The sequence below is a fragment of the Protopterus annectens genome, chromosome 8.part1 (assembly GCF_019279795.1).
Source record: "Protopterus annectens isolate FY-2018-M chromosome 8.part1, PAN1.0, whole genome shotgun sequence".
NCBI lineage: Eukaryota > Metazoa > Chordata > Ceratodontiformes > Protopteridae > Protopterus > Protopterus annectens.
Genome location: NC_056742.1, coordinates 319415600 through 319435288, shown reverse-complemented (window position 1 = coordinate 319435288; position 19689 = coordinate 319415600). Strand labels below are relative to the sequence as shown.

The following is a 19689-nucleotide window of genomic DNA, read 5'->3' as shown; positions in this document are numbered from 1 at the left end:
CATAATTACAGGGGCCATTTCCATTGTGTTTTACTATATTCTTTGGGCAGTATTGCAGAAAATTGGAGAGTGTTTGAGCAGGAATACGATGTTTTCATACAGGCTGATTTTTATGACAAAGACGCAAGTACAAAAGAGTTTATTCTGCTTAATTTAGTTGGTTCAGAGGCCATTGAAAGAGAGCCTCCATTTGTGTATGCACCTGCTCTGTTTCCAGGGGAGGGGGAAGAGCGCCATATAGTGCAATCATTTCAAAAGGTTTTGTAAATCAAATAAGGCACATTCTTTTATTAAAAGATGGCATTCCAAGAGGCAAGTTGATTAATTAGCAAGTTGTGACCCTACTATTTATGTTGATGGTGTGTGTGCTTAATGAAACAGTTAATGCAGTAGATTTGTGGACAAAGAACAAAATCGTTTGTACTGTTTGGATTAATTGGAGTCCCATAGAGCTCAAACTAGATACTGGTACAAAGTGCAATGTTATGTCAGCAGAAACATTTGCTAGAGTAAAACCTCCAGAACAACTTGATTTAACAAAGTGTGCAAAGCTTATTGCTTATGGTGGTGAAGAGATTCATACCAAAGGCTCAGAGGTGCTTTCATGTTATTCTGCTGGGAATAGCCTATGTCTTGCAATTTTATGTAGTCAAGAGACAAGTGAAGTCATTATTAGGCTTCAGAGACAGTTTGAGAATGGGACTGCTTTCACTTAATTAACAAGTCCACCATGTAAGCCTGAATGGCAATAGCTCAAATTTTGCCCAAACTATTTTTCTGAGTATGCTGACATTTTTGCAGACAAACTAGGCAAACTACCAGTTGTGTACTGTACGAAGTTAGACCCAGAGGTCAGCCCAGTTATCAGACCAGCACAGAAATTTCCATTAGCTATGCAGAGCAGAGTCAAAGCTGAGCTAGACAGAATGGTGCAGCTAGGAGTTATTTGTCCAGTAGAAGAACCTACTGAATGGGTATCTTCCATGGTAGTAGCTCATAAGAAAAGCTCAGAATATGTATTGATCCAAGATATCTGAACAAAGCATTAAAAAGGTCTCATCATCCAATGTGCACATTTGAAGAGGTTGTTGCCAGATGCCAAATGCCACTGTTTTTTTTCTGACTTACATGCAAAGAGTTCATTTTGGCAAATATTGCTTGACTGAAAATCTTCATTGTTAACCACATTCAGTACACCTTTTGGGAGATGCAGATTTTTGAGAATGCCATTTGGGATTAATTCTGCCAGTGAAGTTTTTCAGCGTGCAATGGAGCAAATTTTTTTTCTGGCTAACCCTGTGCTATTATAGTAGATGATATTCTAGTAGGAGGCAATGGTTAAGTCAAACATAACAGAAACCTCAAGAAAGTTCTGGAAAGAGCACGTGAAGTGAATCTTAAGCTGAATCCTCAGATGTACAAGTTCAGGCTGAGAAGTTACTTATGTTGGTCACTTGTTTACCAGTTCAAGTTTACAACCAGATCCTTCAAAGCAAACAGCAATTCTCGAGATGCCAGCTCCAGACAATGTTCAAGCCCTACAATGTTTTCTTGGCATGGTCAACTATGTAGCCAAGTTCATTCCAGATTTAAGCCAACTTTCAGCACCATTACAAGAGCTGACACACAAAGATGTAATTTGGTCTTTATCAGAACAGCACCAAAGAGTATTTGTTGTCCTGAAACAGAAAATTGCTAACCAACCAACTCTCGGCTACTATGATGTTCACAAACCAGTTACTCTTTCCTGTGATGCTTCTAAGTTTTATCTAGGTGCAGTCATTATTCAAGAGGGTAGACCAGTAGCCTATGCATCGAGAACTCTTACCCAGACTGAGCTGCAATATGCCCAGATGAAGAAAGAGCTTTTGCCAACTGTGTTTGCATATTCAAAGTTCCATGATTATATTTATGGTCAGCCTATCCAGATTGAAACTGATCACCAACCTCTAGTTACTATTTTGAGAAAGCCTACACATACAGCTCCAGGTAGACTGCAACATATGACACTCAAATCACAAAAGTACAATTTAAATCTTGCCTGTACAAAAAGAAAACTTTTTCTTGCTGATACCTTATCCAGATCGCCCAGAAAGACCACAGAACAGCATAATGATGAGCAACTTGATTTTGAGGTCATGGAAGTGAGAAATGTTTCTTCCACATGTCTTGATGAGCTCAGAACTCACACAGCTTCAGATCCAATTCTCCAGAAGCTCAACCACTTTATCAGTCGAGGATGGCCTTCAAAGCAATCTTGTTTACCAGTAGAAGTGCAACCATATTTTCCATACTGAGATGATATTTTGTAAGACAATGGTATCATCATGAAAGGTCCTAAAGTGATTGTTCTGAAGTTCTTGCAACAAGAGTATATTAAGATCTTGCATTGTGGCCACCCAGGACCTGATTCTACCAAAAACAAGGGTGAGAGGTCTAATATTTTGGCTTTCTAAATCAAGAGATATTGAGAAACAACTTTGATCTTGTTCAGTATGTAATAGTACAAAGCCACATCAACAAAAAGAACCACTTCAGTTAAGCCAGATTTCTGAACTACCTTGGTTGACAGTAGCTACAAATATCTTTGAGTGGAATGGTCAACATTATTTGGTGTTAGCAGACTCTTATTCAAATTCATTCAAGACTGACCTACTTCCTAACCTAACTTCCAATACTGTCATTATTAAGTTGAAGTGGCATTTTTTTGTCCATGGTAGTCCATACAGAGTTATTTCTGACAATGGTGCACAGTTTGTAAGTCAGCAGTTCAAAAGATTTGCAGAAGAGTGGGAGTCATATTGCAAGTAGTTCTAAATACCCCCAGTCAAATGGCTTGGCTGAATGTGCAGTTCAAAGTGCAAAGCAGCTGTTAAGAGAAGTCCAGACGTGAGAATACCGATGTTTTTCTCAACTTGTTAAATCTCAGAAACATTCCTCATGATAAACATCTTGGTTCACCTGCCCAGAGACCTATGTTCAGACAAACCAGAACTGCACTACCAGTCATGCCCAACACACTAGTCATAGGTGACTCGATAGTGAATCACACTGATGTCCCACTCACTAGGATGAATAAGGAGAAAGTAACAGTCAGCTGCCTGTCAGGTGCCAGAATCCACCACATAGCACATGCACTCAGGTCCCTCAACAGCAGGCACAAATTTGTACATGTGGGTGTGAATGACCTGAGACGTACCTCCGTGGACTACATGAAAAGAGCCATGGAGGATTATGTAGCCCAGGCAGGTATGGCCCCAGCCCTGAGCAGCCTCCTACCATCACCTAGAATGATATGACAGTACAAGCAGAAAATGATTGATTTCAACAATTGGCTAAGTTTCTGGTATCATTCTAAGAGGACCCAGTATCTGTCTGCCTGGGATGACATGATTGACAGACCTCGATGCTTTGCCAGAGATGGCCTGCATCTGTCACCCTGGGCTTCCGGATACTGGCCATGGCTCTTACCACCCCTATAGTGTATTTTTAGGTGGTGTTTCAAAGACCAAATTGCCACCATAACAGCTACAAACAAATACAATCTGAGGGTCATGCTACTCAACGCTAGAAGTCTAAATCTCAAAATGGACTCGCTTGAAGCACTCCTTAAAATGAAGAACATCGACATTTTTGCTATAACAGGCTCCTGGTTCAAGGCAGCAGAAAGCACCCCTGCACTACCAGTCTATAACTCATTTCACACCTTTCAGCCCCAGAACTTGGAACAAAGCTCCAAAGGTGGTGGCGTTTCCATATTCATAACAGATGCACACACCTCCAGACTGGTAGGCCAACATAATGCATCAGAGATACTTCAGGTGCAGCTAACATTGGATAAGACAGCGATTCAGGTCGTAGCCTGCTATAAGTCCCCAGCCATGTCCCAAGACTCACAATCCATGTTCCTAAGCACCCTGGAGAATATTAGAGTCCAACCTAACACACACATACTGGGCGACTTCAACTACCCCTCCATTAATTGGGAAAACTACTCATGTATCAATACACTTGCCCAACGTTTCCTTGAATTCATTAATTCCAATGCCCTGGACCAGCTCGTTCTTACCCCCACTAGCGGTAGCAACATCCTTGACCTGGTTATTACTAACATGGGCAACCATTGCTCTACACGAATAGTCAATTCCTCCCTGGTTAGAACTGACCACAAACTAATCACCTTGCAAATCCACATCCCTACCACCCCCACCCCACCCCCCACAAAGGTAATCACCATGAAAAACTTCTCCAAAGCTAACTTTGGGCTCCTAAAAACAGAGGTGGCTAACTTCACAGCACCCATGCAAATGGAGAATAGTTGCATGACCGCCGAATCATACACCAATGCACTGTACGAACACGTACACAAATGCATGGATCTCGCCATACCCAATAGAACCAAGATGCTCTCCTCCAAAAAAAGGAAGCCAATCTGGTGGTTCTCTGCCATAAACAAACTCTACAATAGAAGGAAGAAACCTATGCGGAATAAGGTAAAGTCCCAAGACTGGAAAAACTCCCTTATGAGCCTCAACAGAAAGTTGAGATCCCTCAACAAATCCTCTAAAGCTAGCTATGAAAAAGGAATTGCAGCAGATAGTAAAGACAACCACATGGCCTTCTATATTTATGTAGAGAATCTCTACGGCAATACCCAGATTTGCTCTTAACTACTGCACAATGGTACCTCCTATACCGAGCAAACAGATATTGCCAATATACTGGCCGACAGATTCAGTGCCAACTTTAACCTTCTCTCCCCCACCAAAGGACCAATCACAATACTAGTAGATTGCCAGGCACCCAGTATTACTGCTGCACAGGTTAAAACAGCACTGTCCAAGGCCAAGAATACAGCTTCTGTGAGACCTGACAATATCCCTGGCTGTGTTCTACATGAACTACAGAGTGAACTGGCACCTCACCTCTACACAAACAAGGAGCGACTACACACCCTGGGAACTATCACCCCATTAGCCTGATGAGTCTGATATGCAAAGCTATGGAATGCATCATCGTGGATCTAATAAACAAGAATATAGAGAATCTCCAAAGTCTGGATCCTACACAGTTTGGTTTTGTGAAGGGTAGATCATGCCTGCTCAGCCTTGTCGACTTCCTTGAGTCAGTCACCAGAGCTGTGGATAAAGGCAAGGTGGTTCATATAGCCTACCTTAATCTGGCCAAGACCTTTGATACCTTAGTCCACTCAGGAATCATAGAAAAACTCACTAAGCTAGCCATCAACCTCTGTATCACTAGGTGGGTTGCAAATTGGCTCACAGATAGAATCTACAGTGTGAAAGTAGCTGACTTCAAGTCAGACTGCTGACCAGTCACGAGTGGAGTCCCACAGGGTTCGGTCCTGGGTCCTGTCCTGTTTGGTATCTACTTCTCTGAAGTCCAGGCCAACACAGAGGGACTCTGGCTGACAAAGTTTGCAAAGGATTGCAAGTTGGGAGCTATTATTAACCCCCCAAGTGATGTTGACATCCTACAGAAAGGCCTCACTGAGACCAACGACTGGTGTCAGAACCATGGCCTTAAGCTCATACCAAAAAAATGTGTCCTCATCCCCTTTGGAAAAAACTTGGTTCCCATGAATTAACCACATCAGTGGTAGTCCAGTGAACACAGAAGGTATTATAAGAGATCTGGAAACACAGGTTTATGGCAACCTCTCTTTTCACCACCACATTGCCACTGTGGTCAGAAAGACCTTCTATGTGGCACATCACATTACTAAGGGTTTGCATTCAAGAAGAAAGAGGTCACTGTCTCCCTCTACTCTTCCCTCATTAGGCCAATCATTGAGTACAATGCCCCATTTGACATGTACCTCACTAGACACCTGCAACAACTGGAGAGGCCACAATAGTACCTCACAAAGAGGATCCTAGGCCTTAAACTCCAACTATTCTGTATCTCATATCGCCTACTTAACGGTGATCTCTGCTTGACTTACAATGCCATGTCTGACCCAGCTCTGTTAGAAATGCTACAGCTAAAGAAATTCCAATCCCTCCACACCACATGCTCCAGAGACCTCAACCTCATTGCCACAATCAACAGAACAAGCTGGAGGGACAGGTTCATAACCCAGAGACTGCCCATGCGATGGAATAGACTTCCTGTACATGTCAAACAGAGCACCTTGCTGACCCTCTTCAACAGAAATCTTGAGTGGATCAGAAATAGAAAATTCACCCTGGGGATCACTCCAGTTGCTCTACTCGACAGAGGCACTGGGAACTAAGGTCGAGTGGCATGATGCCTGGGTAATCCTATGGGCTAGGCTTGTAAAGGCTCCAGGGCCATTAGCCTAGTACATACCTGTGAACCTATGAACCTATGAGCAATGATTTATTGGTTCCAAGTGCTAAGAACAACAAAGTAGTAAAAGCCCAGCTGTTGAAAAAGCATTTGTCCCAGAAGTCGTACTATGATAAAACCAGAAAACCACTCAGTTCATTGAAAAAAGGGGAGATAGTGAGGATGCAGACATCAGAAGGTTTTTATCACCTCAGATTTGTGAAAAGTCTGTGTCAAGAGCCAAGATCGTACATTGTGGAATCACAAGGAATGGAATCCAGATGAAATCGGAAGCATTTGTTACCAGTATCCAAACCAGTGTTACTGCATCTTGCCTGTGACAAAGACTCTAGTTCTCCGAGTGACTTGTTCAATGTTCCTGTTCCAGAGGACATTTCTTTTGCAATCCCCATTCCTGTGAAAATCCCTGAGACTCTTCAAGCAGAACATTCATGACTGTTCCTGTTGCTATACTCAGTCCTAACTATTATGTCATGAGATCAGGCTGGATCTCGAAACCTACTTCCAGATATACATCAACCTGGACATGACTGTTGTTTTCTTTATTAGTGTCTGTATAACAGTATGCCTATTGATGTTTATATGATACAGCTCAGTAAAGAGGGAGGATGTAGATCAGTGTGTGTGATATACCTTTAAGAAGCTTTCCAGAGAGTCAACACATGCATATATGTACTGACCTGAGACGTACCTCCCTGGACTACATGAAAAGAGACATGGAGGAGCTTTCTGATCTTGTAGCCCAGGCAGGTATGACCCTAGCCCTGAGTAGCATCCTGCCATCACCCAGAATGATACCACAGTACAAGGACAAAATGATTGACTTCAACAGTTGGCTAAGCTTCTGGTGTCATTCTAAGGGGATCCAGTATCTGTCTGCCTGGGGTGACATGATTGACAAACCACGATGCTTTGCCAGAGATGGCCTGCACCTGTCGCCCTTGGGATTCCGGATACTAGCTAAGGGTCTTGCCACCCCTATAGTGCCTTTATTAGGCAAGATTCAAATGACAAATTCACCACCGTAACAGGTACAAGCAAGCAAATTCTGAGGGTAATGCTACTCAATGCTAGAAGTCTAAACCTCAAAATGCACTCACTCGAGGCACTCCTTAAAATGGAGAACATCAACATCTGTGCAGTGACAGAGACTTGGTTGAAGGCTCGAGAGAGCACCCCTGCATTACCAGGCTATAATTCATACCACACCTTTCGGCCACCTAACCTGGACCGAAGCACTAAAGGTGGAGGCGCGTCCATATTCATTAAGGATATCCACACCTCCAGGCTAGTTGCTCAGCATAATGCATCTGAGATTATCCAAGTGCAACTAACTCTGGGCAAGACCGCAATGCAGATTGTAGCTTGCTACAGATCCCCCACCATGCCCCAGGATTCCCACTCCTCATTTCTTGATGCACTGGAAAATATTAGGGTACAACCTAACACCCTAATAATGGATAATGGGCGATTTCAACTACCCCACCATTAACTGGGAAAACTACTCATGTACCAACTCTTGTGTTCAACGTTTTCTGGAATTCCTAAATTCCAATGCCTTGGATCAACTTATCCACACCTCCACCAGAGGCAGCAGTATACTAGACTGGTCATTACCAACACGGGCAACCAGTGTTCCACACCAGAGGTCAATTCCTCATTGGTCAGATCTGACCACAAGCAAATCACCCTAGACATCCACATCCCACCCCCACCCCCCATTAGGGAAACCACCGTAAAAAATTTCTCCAAAGCCAACTTCACGCTTCTGAAGACAGAAGTGGCAAACTTCACGACACCCATGCTGATGGACAATAGAGATACGACTGCTGAATCCTATACAATTGCACTTTATAAGCACTTACACGAGTGCATGGATTGTGCAATCCCTAACAGAACCAAGATGCTATCCTCCAAAAAAAGAAAGCCAATCTGGTGGTCCCCTGCTATAAACAAACTTTACAACAGAAGAAAGAAACTGTTTAAAAAAAGAGTGAAATCCCATGATTGGAGGAACTCTATGGTCAGCCTCAGTAAGAAGCTGAGATCCCTCATAAAATCCAACAAAGCTAGTTACGAAAACAAAATCGCCACTGATTCTAAAGACAACCACAAAGCATTCTATATATATGTCAAGAATCTCAATGGCAACACTCAGATCTGCTCTGAGTTACAGTACAATGGCACTAAATATACAGAACCAACTGATATTGCCAACATCCTGGCAGATAGGTTCCATGCTAACTTTACCCCTCTGTCATCCCCTAAAGGGCCCATCTCTATACTGGAAGAATGCAAAGTACCTGTAATCACGGCTGCACAGGTAAAAAACACACTCTCCAAAGCCAAGAACACAGCATCCATTGGACCTGACAACATCCCAGGCTGCGTTCTACATGAACTACAGAACTAACTGGCACCCCACCTAAGTACCATGTTCAGTCATAGCATCACCTCAGGATTTGTGCCCACTGAATGGTACACAGCAATGGTTATCCCACTCCACAAAGGGGGAGCCACCACGGAGCCCGGGAACTACCACCCGTTTAGCCTGACGAGCCTGGTCTGCAAAGCTATGGAACGTATCATCCTGGAACTTATAAACAATGGCATTGGTAATCTCCAAACTTTGGATCCTACCCAGTTCAGGATTATAAAAGGCAGATCATGTCTCCTAAACCTGATAGACTTCTTTGAAGCGGTCACCAAAGCCGTAGATGAGGGTAAGGTGGTACACGCAGCCTATCTAGATCTCGCCAAGGCTTTCAACACCATCCCCCACTCTGGAATTATAGACAAACTCACTAAACTAGGTACAAATCCCTATGTCACAAGATGGGTTGCCAACTGGCTCACTGACAGAACCCACTCTGTGAAAGTAGTAGACTCTAAATCCAACTTCAGACCAGTGACAAGTGGAGTACCACAGGGTTCAGTCCTAGGTCCTCTCCAGGGTTCAGTCCTAGGTCCTCTCCTGTTTGGTATCTACTTCTCTGAAGTACAAGCTAACACAGAAGGTCTTTGGCTAACAAAGTTCGCAGATGACTGCAAACTAGGAGCCATAATCAAAACTCCTAACGATGTGGACATCCTACAAAAGGGCCTCACTGAGACAGATGCCTGATGTCAAAGCCATGGCCTCAAGCTCAATGCCTAAAAGTGCATTGTCATCCCTTTTGGTAAAAACTCTGTACCCATGAACTACCACATAGGCGGTAGTCTACTTAACACCAAAAGTGTGATAAGAGACCTTGGGACACAGGTGGACAGTAGTCTCACCTTTGATAATCACATCACCACAGTAGTCAGGAAATCCTTCTACGTGGCACACCTAATCACAAAAGGTTCCTCATCCAGGAAAAAAAGAGGTCATTGTTCCCCTCTACTCATCACTCATTAGACCCATTATAGAGTACAATGCCCCTTTTGGTATGTACCTCACAAGTCATCTACAACAACTGGAAAAGCCACAGAAATACCTCACAAAGAGGATTACCAGCCTCAAACAGGTGGGCGATCTCTGCCTAACATACAAAGCTATGTCAAACCCAGAGCTCTGTTGGACATGCTCCACGTAAAGAAATCCCAATCCCTTCGAGCTACACGCTCTAGGGACCTAAACCTTCTCACCACAATAAACAGAACATGCTAGAGGGCTAGATTCCTGTCCCAGAGACTTCCCATACTCTGGAACAGACTACCTATCAATATCAAACAAAGCTCATTAGCATTCTTCAAGAAAAATCTTGATGATTGGATGGGAGATAGGAAATTCACCTCGGGGATCACTTCTGTGGCTCTGCTTGACAGGAGCACAGGAAAATAATTTTCTTGGGTGGCAAAAGCTATGGCACCATTTGGCTAGGCTTATATAGGCCAATAGCCTAGTACCTACCTATGAACCTATGAGCATGTGCAAGCAACAGTGCCATTTTGAGTGGGCAGCCAGAGTATGTAGTCAGTCAGTCAGTTAGCTTGTTTAAGTTTGATGCTCCTGTTATCCATCCTGATGTTTTGTATACAATAATCTACTTAAACGAACAGCCAAGCCTTAACGTCTTCTTAATGCACATAAGAATAGCAACAGTATAGCTGACTTAAAGAATGAAATACTGTGATGAGCTGACTTCAAGTAGGAAATACTTTGATTTTGTTTTTCTAAATAGTAAGGACACATGTTTTCTGTATTCCATTAATTCACCCATTGCTTTCTCTGATCATGTTCTGATTAAACTTACTGTATCTATTAGAAAGAAAGAAGGGCACACTGCAAAACAGTAAACCCACCAGATGAATAAATAAATATATAAATAAAGTAATTTATAGCGTTAATAATATTAGTGTCACACAAATTCTGTATAAATTGTCTAAAATAACTGTCTGGCCAAAAGATGCTCTGACAAATTACACATAAACAAAAGGTTATAAAAGACTTATATTCTTAAAATATCTAGATGTTGTACCTCTTAACCACAGTGCAAAAAATCTGGATAAAACCTAAAATAATGGAGGAGACAAAAGTCCAAAATAATGGCAGATTTTAAATATTGCTTTTATAAACTTAGAAAGTTGCTAAAATAAAAGTTTTTGTGTTAGCATGCATTTTCTGGAGGATATGAAGTCTGAAACTCACATGTATGTCATTATTTAGTAACTTAAATTCTCAGTGATTTGCCAAAAAACTAAACATTTTATGAGGAACATACCAAAAATATGAGGCAAAAATCTGGACATTCTTAGAAAATCTGAATTATTCAGAGGTCTACAGTACTATAAGAAAATTAATAAAAAGAAAAAAAAAACTCTGTATGAGAAGATCAGATCAGTCATGCATAATAGTAAATGGAGTATCAAACAAGACAATGGAAAATTGTAATAAGTTTGATGGACCTGAACTAGGGTGGGAAGAAGAACTCTCTAAATACAGAAATGAAGTATTCAGGGAATATATGGAAGACTCAAGATCATTAGTCATGGACAACAAAATAATATGTACTGATCTTATTGAAGTATTCACATAATATTGTTCCTATAACTTAGCAGTGAAAAAATAGTTCTACGACATGGCTCTTTAACACATGGTTATTATCAATCTAAAATAATTGGAAAATTACTAGCTAAATAATGAAACACCTGAAGTATTTGTGGCACTAAATATATTACTAATGGTGAGATAAAGAAGATGGAATATCTCTGGCAAAATTAATAATTCCATTTTAATAACCCACTAACTGAAAGGCAACTATACTTGTCTTGTTCATAAAACAAAGGGCAACAAAAGTTGTTGCAAAAACTAAACTTGTATTCATCCATTGTCCTCAAAGGGAAATTGTCTGAAAATTCCTCTCAGAAATCTTGTTGAATGAAAAGCAAAATGTGTGTGATGCAGGATGGGAAGGGAGATGTAGTGTTTCTGCTGTTTGCTAGTTTTTTGAGTGGGTTATTATTGAAATAGATGAGTAGACAAATTGTTGCCGTCTATAGTTGTTTCATTATAGATATCTCAATGGCAAACAAGTAGCAATTGAAGGGTTAGCATTAATAGGCTAGGATATATACATGGAATGAGGCATACCAGAAAATATTTTCTTAAACCCTTATTTTTTTTTTTCATTTTTTTCATCTGATATCCTCTTTAGTAAAAGTTTAACAACAAGCATTCTACCAAAATTAAAAGAACGTACCCTTTTAACTATTTATTGTGAGTTAATGAAAAACTTCCTAAACAATCTAGATATTGTAGCTGCAGTGACCTAGCAGTAAACATGGAGAAAGTGGACTTGATAAGGTATAACAGGAGACAGTGACTTAGACTCACATCAGCATGACTGGCAGTTTCCCAAAATGGAAACATGTTGCAGTACCAAATATAAATGTGTCCAAAACCTTGGATACAGTTTGTGACTCTCTAATGTTATCATCACAGACAAGGCTGTAGTATTCTGTACCATGGAGCCACCCAAAAAATAAATAAATAAATAAAACTGGATGGTTAATTCTGTCACATATACACAGCTTGCTAAAAAGGAATAAAATGGTGGTTGAGCACCGCTGTGTTGTGCAAATGTATTATACCTCTGCAGGTACATAAAACATCAGGTGGCACTCGGCCACCTCTTTGTGTAAATTTATAAGGGAGAACTCTGTGGTTCAGTCCTTAAACCTCACAGTTCTTATACAGCTTTGTGAATAATTTCTGTCCACGTTGCAGCCGAGCTGTATTAACCCATGATGCTTTATCACATTGGTCCATATAACAGAAACTGCAAAGTAGCTTCAGCTGTGGCTAACATTTAGTGGGTTGTTACTCTGTACTGGTGACTCACATATCATTTTAATGCTTCCTAAATCCTTAGTGGCAAACAAAGCATCTTTAAATAAGGAGTTGTAAAAGTACCTGCATACCAAGGTTTTTTTCTGGATGAGATAATATATTACAGTAGTCACTGTGTATTTTACAGTTCTTGTATCACCAGCTAACACCAAACTGCATCAGCAGTCAGTAAGGGTTTTTCCTCAGTCAATGTGTTACAGGACGAAGGTAGATGTAGCAATCATTAAACTGTGCCAGCTGTCAGCAAGAGTTTTTTCTCAATGTGTTACAGTACGTAGCAATCATTAAACTGCGCCAGCAGTCATGAGAGCTCTGCAGACCCAGGCACTTAATAATGGGAAAAGCCAAAATGTGCAGAGCGCAGGTTGTTTCTTTATGGCTTCTTAGGGAGTATCACTCTTCCCTGAGCTCCTGATAGAGCTCGCCATATATGGCCAGGTTCCAACTTGGTTTGTTCTTGATTACCAGTAGCCAATCACTGTACCAGAACTGTTTCCCCATGCTAAAACTGATGTTTTGGCTCTGTACGTCTATCAAGAAGTTTGGAGCAACATCAGGACTGAAATTAGTCATTCCTCAACAATGGAATCATTTACCTGCAAACCACAGAAATCACTAATCACGCAGTTCTTCCATATTTAGCTTGTTTAGGCAGTTGAAAATGAAATGTATGTATGTATTTATGTGTGGATGCACGTATTTGTGTATGTATGCATCTATTTGTTTGTCAGGCAGAAGAGCTAATCCAGCATGAACTCGTTAGCTTTAAGTGTGTCAAAGAATCATATATAGAAGAATGCAGTAAGTAAACTTACATATAAAAATAGCAGATGGACCGCATTGAATTGCATACATATAGTACTGACTGATTACTCAGCATGTTGTAAAAAATTAATGTGAAGTTACAGTAAATAACTAAACATTTATTATTGATGCCTAGATTAGCATTCCATGTAGCCATAGTAAGGTAAGTAATGTAGCCTAAAAGCTCTAAAACCACATGTAGAAGGTAAGGTTTAAGGATGTACAGAATGCAGGAATGAAGCAAAAGAAATGGGTGAAACAGCATTGACAATTAAATTAGAAAGGGATCAGCACTGCAATGATATCCAGCTTGGTATGTACTCATAAGGGAGGCAAGGATGCCTCAAGGGAATTAATTTTGATTTACAGAATGGAAATATCACAGTAAACCAAAAATGCATCATCTTACTTTTTTTCTATACTGTAGTTTTTCATAAATTCTCAAATGAAAGTCCTTCATTCATATGTGTATAGTAATAGAAGTAGACTGTTCTACATGGCAGGAGTCCTGACAATGAATGTCTTATCCCTTGTCTTGAAATTGTTTTCTCGGTATTTCAGTGACATTTCAAACATCTCAGATAGATATAGATATAGATACACACACAGACACATAAGGTTACCAGTGGTATCATGAGCAGAGGTCTATGTTTGGAGCTGAGGAGGAGGGTAAGAAGAAATCACGTCTGTCTTCGCAGCACTTGGAGACTTGTACTTATGTAGCTTGTCTCTTCTGGCATTTTGGGACACATGCTTCATTACCAAAATGGGATATAGAACAAATCACGAATAATAAGTTGTTAGTATTCCGATCTGCTGGCAGGCTCATGCATGTGGTCTCTAACTACTGCTGAGTATTACTTGAAACTGTTTGTGTAGTTTTATGATGCAATAGTAAAGTCGTAGTTCGTTCATTAGTTACTTAATCAGGAAATTTCTTTCAGGAAACAGAGCCCATTCTTAGTGGAGGCCAGAGAAGAAAAGTTCCATCAAAAAATGGCTAATAGGTGAGAGCATGTGATAAACACCCAGGGGTAGGAAAAAAATCACAAAATACAAAATTATGAAGTAAACAGTCAGAAAACTAAAAGTGCATGTCAAGTAAAGCAGTGCATTATAGATTAAACAGAAATAATAGGAACATCAGACAAGCAAACAGTAATGCACCAGGCAAACAAAACCTGGGTGCATACAGTAATACAACAGACAAACAAACCCCTAGTTAATACAGTAACTCAGTAATGCACCAGGCAAACAAAACCTGGATGCATACAGTAATACAACAGACAAACAAACCCCTAGTTAATACAGTAACTCAGTAATGCAGCAGGCAAAGAAACCCCAGGTACATAAAGTAACACGGTAATGCAACAGACAATCAAACTCCAGGTATATATAGTAACACAGTAATGCAGGAGACAAACAAACCCTGGTTATATACAGCAACACAGTAATACAGCAGAAAAACAAACCCCAGGAATGTACAGTACCATAATAATACAGTGACAAAGAAACCCCAGGTAAATACAGTAGCACAGTAATCCAACAGACAAACAAACCCTGAGTATATACAGTAACATAGTAATGCAGCAGACAAAAAAACAGAGTAAACATCACACAGACAAACCCTGGATATGTACAGTTAGACAGTAATGCAGCAGACAGACAAACCCTGTGTATATATAGTAACACAGTAGACAAACAAACCGTGGGAATATACAATAGCACAGTAATGGAGCAGACAAACAGACCCCTGGTATATACAATAACACAGTAATGCAGCAGACAAACAAACCCGGGGTACATACAGTAGCACATGAAAATAATTGCAAGAACATACAAAACTGTATTAGAGACTGCTGGAAATACATGGACTGTAAAACACACAGTGGCTTAAATATAACTGTAGATGTTGAAAGACAAAGTAAAAAGGGTTGTTCTATTATGCCCTTGCATGAAAGAGCCATGATAGCCTCCAGTCTTTCTCTATGCAAGGTAACTTTTAGAACATAAATAGTAATTTCTCGCACACTGCAGCCTAGCAGGGGAAAATGCAGTCATCCATGTAGTAAGTGCATTGTAAAACTGACTGCTTCACATGCTCAGAAGCTATATTTGTACAGTAAGCTGCTTTCCGTGTAATGTTCAGATCTGCTGTTCATGCTTCCAAGATCCGACCTGTACATCTCACTGCACTGGTTGGTGGCCACTGCCTTAAAAATATAACCTTCTGTGTTCTTTCTACAGCTTTGCTTAGAGTGAAAGTTGGTGGGGACTGGGAGGTCTTGAGCACTTACTTTCGTTACAGGACTTTCCGTTAAAATGGCTGTATCTATGTACTTCGTTGATTTCTTAGCTGATATGCTTTCCTTGGTCGAACATTTCATTTTGTTGCTGTTTAACACAGTCATGTGCTGTTTTGCACAGCATCACATATTGGTTATTTTTAGTCATGCTGCTCAAACAAACTGTCGTGGGGTATAATTTTATCTCTATAAACTTTATACTCCTCTAGAACCATTCTGACATTTGCACTAGTCCAGTCTTGACTTTACAGCAGGAGAATCCCCTTTACTGCTTTAGCAGTAGGGCCATGCCATCCTGTCTAACCTTGGTGTTCCCATATCTGTTGCAAGCCCTTAGAGGATTGAGCTGCTCCTCGTGACTTTACTTTCTTTTTCTGTTTGTCCTTCTCACCCCAAATGTTTCTTGGGCACACTGTTATGCAGTCCTAGAATGCAGCTGATCTAGTCCTACCAAGATAAACATTTTGTGACCTAAGTCATTTCTAAAACCTGCAATGCCTGATTACTTATTTCCATACCTACAGGTCAGAAATGTCTAGCTCTGGAGTAACGGCCATCAGTAGACAAGGAAACGCTTCTACCAGGTTCACTTGAGTAATCCCATCCAAACATCCTTACAAAGCTTTAAGTTGTATTTTGTATTATCTTGCAGTTGTGTTTATGTGACACTCACCTCTGATTACCTTTTTACAGAACCCCTTTTAACAGACAGCTCCCTAGTAAGATCCTCTAGCTGCAATTTCTTTTGTACTATAAAGTTGATGCTTTTTGTCAGGAATCCAGCAAGTAAAGAGTAGTGAACTACTCTGTGCTTAAAAGATGACAAAACAATAGTTATCTGAGTATGAAATTATTAACAACATTTCACAGTGTTGGCTCAGTTTCAGTAATATGTTTTAAGGCCAGGAGATGTTAAAAATAATGAACCGTTAGATGGAAATAAACATTTCCCTAGTTATCTCAAAAAGAGTGGGGAAATGGAACCTGTTTTGTTCCTGTGGTGGCAGCAATGTCACTTGCTTTAGCGGATCAATATCTTAGTTTTAAATGGCTAATTGCTTACTGGTTGACATTCATGTTCCCCTCTATATTAACCCTTTGTAGCTGGAAAGGCGAGACACAACAATCCTGAAACTTCAAAAGGAAGTGCTTCTTTCACAAGAGAAGAGAGATGAGCTTTCATCAGAGGTACTTGTGTACATTTTTATTGCAATAAATATGTATATGCACACATACAGATATAAGTATATTTCTGGAAAATGTTTCTAATCAGAACTATTTATCATACAAAACCCCCTTGCCACTGATCAATTCAGTAAAATCAGTTTTATTTGAAGCTATCGTGTGACCTTAAACTGCATGTGTGTTTTCATTATTTGGAATTTTTTTCTTTTGTCTGATGCTTTATAAATTTAAATTGGGCCCACACCCCGCACTCCATTCTGAATGTATTACTTTCTCCGAGAAATTGTCAATGGTATTGGCATTTTAGCAGTCAGCCACCATGTTTGTTCTGTTCTTGTCTTTTTTACAAAGCATTGTAACATCAGACAGTGCAGTGTTCCATATGGATTTTCTTTAAATTCTCATTGCTTCAGGCCTGTATCACTTAAGGTTCTTTTAAGCCATTTAGTTTTAATTGATTTTTATTTTCTCGGGGCGGGTCAATAGCTGGATGCTCAAGAGCAGAAGATCTATCAGTTACAGACGGAGCTGAGGGAGAGGGATGCAGAGCTGGAACAGAAACAGAACCGCATCTTGCAGATAAACCAGGAACTAGAGGCAAACATCAAGCTGTACAAAGAAACATGCAAACAGGTAAGGTCAGCTAATCTAGCTCCTGGTCTTTAGGCCTCATTAGGAGTATTTATTCATACTATGTGCTGAGTTTTATTTTCATTGAACTGTTAGTAAATGTTACCCTTTACCCCCTTGTTTTCTAGTAATTACAGTATCAGTCCTCATTATTTATCTAGTTTGGGACATCATTGCATTTTAATTAACTTGTTAAGTTGTACTACCATGGCAGAAAATTAATAAACCCTAGCACAGAAGAATTGGTAAGGTTAGAATTACCTGGATTAGCATAATAGTTTGCCATTAGAAGTTAGACCACTGATCAATCTGTGCAGCTGATCAATTTTAAGTAACTAAGTACCGCACCATTTATAATAATGCTTGCAAACCGCTTAGCAAAAATCATAGCAATTGCTAATCAATGTTAACGGCTTTTTCTGCAGCTTCAATCAGTGCAGTAAATAACATTTAGTACTGTACAGAAAAGATGCAGATTTTTTTTTTACTGCACATGAGATGTAATGGTAATAAATCGTTGCATATAAAGAGAAAAAAAATTAGTCTCTTCTGGTGGGCAAGTCCTTTTCCAGAATGTTCCATCACATTTGACAGGGTAGGTAGTCTGTCAAGTATTTCTTGAGGTACACTTTCCCTTTAATACAGAAACTTTAAATGAAATTGATCTTCAAAAACAAAAGTAAGCTGTTTTATTAGGGCTCAGATGTGGTTAAGTGATTTTCTTTCCCTCTCAGAGTATATGTAGCCATCTGCATTTCTTGGGTCTTATCTGCCACTATCCCCTTTTTACCTGTTTAGCTTGACACTGAGCATTCATCGAGCTGAATTGCTTCATATGTGTAGGTAACATAGCATAGCTGTCACCCTTAACCTTGCCCATGTAATCAATATTCTGGTTTACTCAGGTGGCAGAGACCAAAGATTGCCTTGCACAGGTGGAAGAAGAGAATCATACTCTGAGGGCCTGCAAACGTGAACAGAGTTCAGAGGTAAGGAAGGTTGTACAGCCGTAATAAGTAAGGGCTTGCTGCTGCAAGTTGCACTGTATTAAGGTATTACACAGTGGAAATTCTAGCTTTGCTAGATTTTTCTTTTTGTGTTTTTAACCATTTTGTTTTTCTGTGTGACCTTTGTAAACATTGTTTTGATTTGTGTTTCAAGAGCACTCAAGATAGTAGCAGTATTGTTAAGGACGTTTCTAAGCCCATAGTGATGTGTGCATAGTAAGTGGACCTGTTGCACAACCAAGCCTAAACTAATAACTGTGGGTTAGTCCTTTTCAGTACAGGAAGCAGCTGTCATTCTTTTAAGTAATGTTATATTTTTCAAAAGATTTTTATATCTCATTTCTGGAAAAAAAATCCAAACCAGTTTTGTAATTAGTGTGATGCAGAATGTGAAAAGAAAATTCTTGCACAGAAGTGGAATTTAAATAGAAGATCAACATGAAAAAAGCAAATTCTTAAAGTCAACTTTAGTATCTAATTTCTCTTCTTTGTCATACTGTTTGGAAAATAATGTTTGCTCCACATGAATTACAAATACAAAGCACAATTCATTGCTTGCATGTGTATATTGGTTCTTCACGTTTTGTTAGTTAAGACACAAGCATGAAAATGCTGTCTGTCTTCTGTTTGTATCTTGTACGTTTTCTCTGCGTAACTTGTACCCAACTCCTTTCTGTCATGGTCATATCTGGGCTTCTCTAAGACTTGGACTTGAGCCCAGTTGTTGGACTTGCAAGACTATGGCAGGATGCATTTTAGACACTGAAGAGTTTATGCGGGTTTGAATGGCTCACAGGATAGTCTTTTTAACTCCTTCTTCATCCAGACACTCTACTTTTTACTGTTTGTAATTGTTTTAACTATTTTTAGTGCCAGTATGGTCACCTGCTGTCATGTAGAAATTACATCACTGGGGGATGGCCCCAAGGGAGAAGCAGCTGGTGCAGAAGAAGCGTAAGGAACAAAGACCAGTTGGTCATGCTGTTCTGTGTCAGAAATTTGGGGGAAAGTAGAGTGCAATAAAAATCCTGACACACACACACACACACACACACACACACACACACACACACACACACACACACACACA

General features: G+C 40.1%; 1 protein-coding gene across 1 annotated transcript in view; it reads left to right on the top strand.

The window, feature by feature from the left end:
* The window catches only part of PMFBP1 (polyamine modulated factor 1 binding protein 1), a 3624986-nt gene that overhangs the window by 1940540 nt on the left and 1664757 nt on the right, over window positions 1-19689 (top strand). The window contains exons 9-11 of the mRNA XM_044081904.1: window positions 16882-16965; window positions 17449-17595; window positions 18498-18581. Of these exons, the coding sequence (XP_043937839.1) occupies window positions 16882-16965; window positions 17449-17595; window positions 18498-18581 (315 nt within the window). The remainder of the gene's footprint in view (window positions 1-16881; window positions 16966-17448; window positions 17596-18497; window positions 18582-19689) is intronic.